Source organism: Cebus imitator, unplaced genomic scaffold, assembly GCF_001604975.1.
Source record: "Cebus imitator isolate Cc_AM_T3 unplaced genomic scaffold, Cebus_imitator-1.0 Scaffold15, whole genome shotgun sequence".
NCBI lineage: Eukaryota > Metazoa > Chordata > Mammalia > Primates > Cebidae > Cebus > Cebus imitator.
Window position 1 is genome coordinate 1,359,025 of NW_016107330.1, and position 7,291 is coordinate 1,366,315.

A 7,291-nucleotide genomic window follows, 5' to 3' on the forward strand; every position below is an offset into this window, starting at 1 on the left:
CTACTCAGGAGGCTGAGGCAGGAGAATTGCCTGAACCCAGGAGGCGGAGGTTGCGGTGAGCTGAGATCGTGCCATTGCACTCCAGCCTGGGTAACAAGAGCGAAACAACGTCTCAAAAAAAAAAAAAAGAAAAATAGCTCACTGCTTGATCTTGAACCTCCACTCTTGAGCATGTCCATATCAGAGATGGTGTTAAATATCTCAGTCTGATCAATATCGCCACTCAGCCGAGCCCTTTTGAGCTTCCCTTCTCACTCAGAGCCAAATCCTGTGACAAGTGTGGCCTACAGCACACGGCAGGATCTGGCCCCTCAGTATGTTTCTGCCCTCAGCTTCGGACAGTCTCTCCTCCACTCACCCTACCCCAGTCAGACTCACCTCCTGACCCTTCACTGACACATGAGGGCCTTTGCACCTGCTCTTCCCTCCACCTGGAATGCTCTTCCCCAGATTTTTACCAACTCCTTCAGATATCCACTTAGTTGTCACCCTCTCAGGAAGACCTTCCCTGACCACCCTTTCCAGAATAGCATTCCCTGATCCCGACCCAGCTTCATTTTTCGTAATCACTGTCAGATTTACTGTGTATCTGTTTGGGTATTTGTTTTATTAAGCAGATTCTCCCTGCGCTCCATGAGAGCTGGGAGTCTTACTATCTCCAGTGCCAAAAGGCTGTAGAAGGGCCTGTGGAGACACCCAGGCACACACTTAGGTAGTTCATGCCTGGCTGTTTTTGTGTCTTTCCTGGCACTGCCTTTCTTTCAGTGGGCTCATTCTTGACCAGGGAGCAGTAGGCAGGCGCCCATAGAATCTCCTGCAGAATCTCCACCAAGCACAGACTGGAGCAGCACTTACCCAGAGGGCACTCACCAGCCAGCTTCAGCTGTTCCCGCTGTGTTCCCTTCCCTAACAAGAAAAGGCCTCTGCACAGATGTAAGCATTGAGGTCTTTCCTGATGGGTCTGTGTTTGGTGCATTTCACAGCCTGCAGTGCTGTACCTGATTGTACCCATGAGTCGAACAGCTCTTATTATCTCCTCCCCAGCCCATGGCAGAGTTGAGGGAGGAGACAGCGCCAGAGGCAAGCATGCTGACAGTTCTGTGGTGTGACAGCCTCACAGTGTGGAAAGACAAAATTCAAAAAGCTTAGTAGTCCACAGGCACTTATAGAGGCAGAGAGGCTAGGCCTCACTACTGTAGCACACTGCATCTCATAGTTTTAAAATAACGAAGACTGACTGAGCACAGTGGTGCATACCCGTAATCCCAGCATTTTGGGGAGCCTAGATGGGCAGATTACTTCAGGTCAGGAGTTCGAGACCAGCCTGACCAATATGGTGAAACCCCATCTCTACTAAAAATACAAAAATTAGGCCAGGCATGGTGGCTCACACCTGTAATCCCAGTACTGTGGGAGGCCATGGTGTGTGGAAGGTCTGAAGTTCAAGACAAGCCTGGCCAACATGACGAGACCCTGTCTTTACCAAAAATACAAAAATTAGCCAAGCGTGGTGGCATGTGCCTGTAATCCCAGCTACTCGGGAGGCTGAGGCAGGAGAATGGCTAGAACCTGGGAGGTGGAGGTTGCAGTGAGCCGAGACTGCAGCACTGCACTACAGCCTGGGTGATACAAGACCCTGTTTTAAAAAAAAAAAAAAAAAAAAGTAGCCAGGTGTGGCGCTGCACACCTGTAATCCCAGCTACTTGGGAGGCTGAGACATGAGAATCACTTGAATCTGGAGGCAGAGGTTACAGGGGGCCGAGATCATGCCACTGTACTCTAGCCTGGTGACAGAGCAAGACTCCATCTCAAAAAAATAAAATAATAATAACGATGATGATGACTAAGTAAAAGCTACTATTAAGGGAAATAAACTACCCTCTCTTAGTACCATAATGTGTGTCAGGTACTATGTTCGATTCTCTTATTTCATCCTGCATAGAAGTTGTTGGTGACTTCTTTTATTATTGAGGAAACAGGGGCTCGTGGGAGTTAAATAAGGCACCAAGGTCACCTCGCTGGAAGTCCTAGTGAGCTCTGATGCTGAAAAGATGAAACTTCAGTTACCTGGGAAATTTGCTGTCACAGGCAGTTCACTCATTCCCTAAGCATGTTGGCTTTATCACACACTTTCCAGTTATGCGCTTATGCTTTGCTGAGCTGATGACCAGGACCGAGCCTTACTCGGCATCTGTTCGATGTGTCCTAGGATCAGCAGCAGGCCCGTCAGTCTCAGCTTGCTCAGGACGAGCGCGTGTCCCGCTCTTACCTCGCCCTGGCCACCGAAACCGTGGACATGTTCCACATCCTTACGAAGCAGGTCCAGAAACCCTTCCTCAGACCGGTGAGTAGAACCCAGGGGCTCTGTTTGGTGGTTTGGACTCCACATTCAGACTCTCTCACTTACAACTTCAGCAGTTGTTGAAGTCCTGGAAATTTTACTATCACAGTCACCAATAAGTGAAATTCTGTTACTGATTTTGTTCCCAGTTATTCTCATTGATAACAAGACTCTGTTGTTAGATTGAAGAGCAGACGTCTGATGTCACCATGTAGTCTACAGCCACTTCCAAACGCCTTACTGCACTTCCTGCTTAGACAGGACATTGGATTATCAATATTGAAGTCATGACATATTTCTACCATTATTGATTCCTATATTTTATTTATAGAAAACCATAAAGTAACATCCATTGACAATTGAAGGATATTAAGTAGAATAATTGAGACTGTGTAAGGTCTTTGGCTCTCTTAGATGTAGCTTTGTTACACTGAAGAAGCCAAAGGTTAATGAGAGCCAGCCATCACAAGGGTTTACGGTAGATTGCAAATAGTCAAAGAGTTTGTCTTCAGCTAACAAGCCCTGGTTCCCGTTTCTGAAATTGAAACTGAGCATCATCACTGAAGGCCTCTGCTCTGCTTCAACCACCCTCACCACAAAGTTGAAGAGTTTTATATATGGCCAGGACAAGGGTAGTGAGGAAGGCATGGCAGGGACCTAAGATTCAATAGCCATTCGCCTATGTGGACAAATTTACTTTACAATGGAATGGAATGTTACTGCATGTTTCCCCTGATTTTCTGTATTTGCCCTGACCTCCGTTATCTGACTCCCATCATCTCCAGCAGAGGCACTGTTGCCATTCCCTGGTGTGGGTATAACTCTTTTCCCCTCTTTTCACTTTCCATTTCATGTCTCTTCATCAACAGATTTCGGTGTGAGAGCCATGGAACATGAAAGAAAACAGCGCACTGCCCAGACACTCACCTCCCTTAGACGTTTGCAGAGTGGAAGGCCAGATAGTAAATAGTTGATGAATTCCTCCATAACAACGTCAACACACCCACCTGCTTTGTAGACTTGTTGGGAAGATTAAGCTAAAAAACACATAGAAGTGCCTGGTGTAAGGCCGGGCACAACGGCTCATGCCTGTAATCCCAGCACTTTGGGAGGCTGAGGCCGGTGGATCCCCTGAGGTCAGGAGTTTGAGACCAGCCTGGCCAACATGGTGAAACCCTGTCTCTACTAAAAATACAAAAATTAGCCAGAAGTGATGGTGCCTACCTGTAACTCCAGCTACTTGAGAGGCTGAGGCGGGAGAATCACTTGAACCCAGGAGGCAGAGGTTACAGTGAGCTGAGATCACACCACTCCAGCTTGGGTGACAGAGCAAGACTGTGTCTCAAAGAATAATAAATGAATAAATAAATGTATTTTAAGGCCTGCTCATAGACCTAAGCCATCTGTACACTGTGGCCCTGTTCTTTTGCCCCAGTCTTGTGCCTGTGCCCACTGTGATGTCTTCATTTTCTTTACTACACTGTTTACTATCTGGTCTTCACAGGCAAAGTGTAAAGGCAATTCCATTTTGCAAACCTTTAAGGTTTCCATTTTCACCTTCCTTACTGACTAGCTCAGATCTCTCCTACTTAAAAAAAAATGACCAACTCTGTCCTATTAATCATAAACTCCTTCATTTCACAACTTCTCAACAATGAAATACAGTACTCTGTGCAAAACCAAATTATTGAAAAGCTAAGCATATGTTGAATTTGTATAAATCCAGTTATTAGATTTCATGAAAACCTTGTGACTTAAAGGAAAGCTTTCATGACTCCCTCTTTTTTTTTTTTTTTCCCCATGACTCCCTCTTATGGCCAGTGTCTAATGCTCTCTAAGCCACATTTTCCTGTTTCAGGTTTGCTTAAAGCCGCATATGCCCAGCTGCAGTGTGTACTGGGTCATCTTGTGAGATTACTGCACAGATTATTATTTTCCAGGTGTTTTGTTGACTCGGTCTCACTGGCTAGATTTAACACTATTTAAGGCATAACTTTTCTTTCCTTACATTACTTTGCTACTTGCATGTGATAAGTACGTAAGAATGGCACAGACCGAACTGCCAGGGGCTTTTGACATTTATGGGGAAAAATTTTATGAAATATTGTTGGAGGAGCTGACTCAAATATTTTTTGGCTCAGATGATGGTGAGAGTTGTATAATTTTCTCTTTTTTACTTGTTTCTTAATGAATTTGGAGTGATAATTTTTTTAAATTAAAAGCATGAATTTAAAGGAAAGATTGGCTTTTTTGGGGATTTATAAATACATATTTCATTAGCCTGCAGCATTCCATTAAGTATTAAAATTATCAGATCAGAAATGGGGAGTAAAGTTGGAATATAATGTTGTCTTGTCTTTCTTCAGCTTGTGCTACACAGCACATGTAGGGATTCTCTGAAGATTAATCCAGCCAATTCCCGCTCCTCCAGTGAAATGGGGGTTTGTGGTCCTTCTCACTTGTCTCAACAGCATGAATTGTCCTATTATCCTGTGATTTCCTAGGAACTTGGACCCCGATTGGCTGCAATGCTGAACTTTAATCTTCAGCAACTCTGTGGCCCCAAGTGCCGTGACCTGAAAGTTGAAAACCCTGAGAAATACGGCTTTGAACCAAAGAAGCTGTTGGACCAACTGACGGATATTTACTTGCAGCTGGACTGTGCTCGGTTCGCGAAAGCCATTGCTGACGACCAGGTCGGTGCTCCGTGTCACCGGGAGTCTTGATTTGGGCTGCTGAACTGGGTAATTTGAGTTGGCCTCTCTGTGAGTTTACTGGCAGATTCTGTGCAATTACATATCCACCGGTCCCTGGATTTTCCCTACTTGAAATGAAGGCAGATGATACAAACTGTGGTTCGAGAAGTTTTTAGTAAGTAATTGGAGATAATGACCACAGTGGCCAGGGAACTCCTCTGTTGTAAATGAACATGAATGGGTTGTTTTCCTTTGAGTGGGAAGAGCAGATTTGGGCTGGGCACAGTGGCTCAGGCCTATAATCCCAACACTCTGGGAGGCCAAGGCAGGAGGATTGCTTGAGGCCAGGCTGCAGTGAGCCATGATTGCACCGCCACACTCTAGCATGGGCGAGAGAATGAGATCCGGTCTCAATAAATAAATAAGTAGGTCAGGTGCAGTGACTCACACTTGTAATCTCAGCACTTTGGGAGGCCAAGGCAGGCAGATCACAAGGTCAGGAGTTCAAGACCAGCCTGGTCAACATGATGAAACCCTGTCTCTACTAAAGATACAAAAAAAAAAAAAAACCTCCCAAGTAGCTGGGATTACAAACGCACACTGGGTGTGGTGGTGTGCATGTGTTAATCCGAGGCAGGAGAATTGCTTAAACCTGGGAGGCAGAGGTTGCAGTGAGCCAAGGTGGCGCCATTGCACTCCAGCATGGGCAACAGGGCAAGACTCCGTATCTAAAAACTAAAAATAAATATATTAATTAATTAAAACACAAAAGCGAAGAGCAGATTTTGTGCTCCGATCCTTCTCCAGTTGAATTCTTACCCCATCTTTCTAAGGGCCTTTTTAACAAAAACATTGCATTTCCAAAAACAGCCTGATTTCCTCAAGGAATCAGAATCTTCTTCCCCAGTCTCCTGATAGAGTGCTGTTATTTTTGTGGTTGTCCAGGTTGAAAAGCTCGTGTGGTTTTCTTTATAGTCGTCCCTCGCCTTCATTCCATGTGTCTCCTGTGAGCAGATCTGTCTGTGTGTGCTTCATTTCCATAGGCACCAATTTAGGCTAAGCTCTCCCTATGTGATCTTCTAGTAATCCTCGAAAGGGCTGGCCCCACTCCATGGTCTTTTCTGCCTCATTTACAACGTTCTGACAGCTAATGTTTATTAACTGTATACCGCATTTCACCCAATTTTCATATCTCCACCCATTTAGTCCTCACAAAATCCTGTGATGTAGGTTCTATTAAATTTGTTGTTTTGCTGGGCATGGTGGCTCACGCCTGTAATCCCAGCACTTTGGGAGGCCAAGGTGGGTAGATCATGAGGTCAGGAGATCGATACCATCCTGGCTAACACAGTGAAACCCCGTCTCTACTAAAAATACAAAAAACATTAGCCTGGTGTGGTGGTGTACACCTGTAGTCCCAGCTACTCAGAAGGCTGAGGCAGGAGAATCGCTTGAATCCGGGAGGCAGAGGTTGTGGTGATCCAAGATCGCGCCACTGCACTCCAGCCTGGGCGACAGAGCCAGACTCCGTCTCAAAAAAATTTCTTGTTTTAAAGTGAGGAAAGAGGCACAGAGAGGTTAAAGAGCTTGCTTGAGGTCACAGTTAGTGTGGGACAAAGGCAAGATTGATGTCCAGGCAGCCTGGCCCTGAGCGCATATTCACAGTCTCTTTGCTGTTCACTTAAAGTGCTCATAAAGAGCTGGGCACAGTGGTTCACGCCTGTAATCAAAGCACTTTGGGAGGCTGAGGCAGGTGATCACGAGGTCAGGAGTTCGAGACCAGCCTGACCAGCATAGTGAAACACCGTCTCTACTTAAAAAAACAAAAATTAAGGCTGGGCACGGTGGCTCACGCCTGTAATCCCAGCGCTTTGGGAGGCCGAGGCAGGTGGATCACGAGGCCAAGAGATCGAGACCATCCTGGATAACACAGTGAAACTCTGTCTCTACTAAAATACAAAAAAAATTAGCTGGGCATGTTGGCGTCCACCTGTAGTCCCAGCTACTTGGGAGGCTGAGGCAGGAGAATTGCTTGAACTCAGGAGGTGGAGGTTGCAGTGAGCCGAGATCGCACCACTGCACTCTAAACTGGCGCCTGGCGATAGAACAAGACTCTGTCACACACACAAAAAAATTAGCTGGGCATGGTGACACACATCTGTAATCCCAGCTACTTGGGAGGCTGAGGCAGGAGAATCACTTGAACCCGGGAGGCAGAGGTTGCAGTGAGCCGAGAGTGCGCCATTGCACTCCA

General features: G+C 46.0%; 1 protein-coding gene across 1 annotated transcript in view; it reads left to right on the forward strand.

The window, feature by feature from the left end:
- The window catches only part of UBE4B (ubiquitination factor E4B), a 147,546-nt gene that overhangs the window by 132,016 nt on the left and 8,239 nt on the right, over window positions 1–7,291 (forward strand). The window contains exons 25-26 of the mRNA XM_037730769.1: window positions 2,210–2,344; window positions 4,846–5,037. Of these exons, the coding sequence (XP_037586697.1) occupies window positions 2,210–2,344; window positions 4,846–5,037 (327 nt within the window). The remainder of the gene's footprint in view (window positions 1–2,209; window positions 2,345–4,845; window positions 5,038–7,291) is intronic.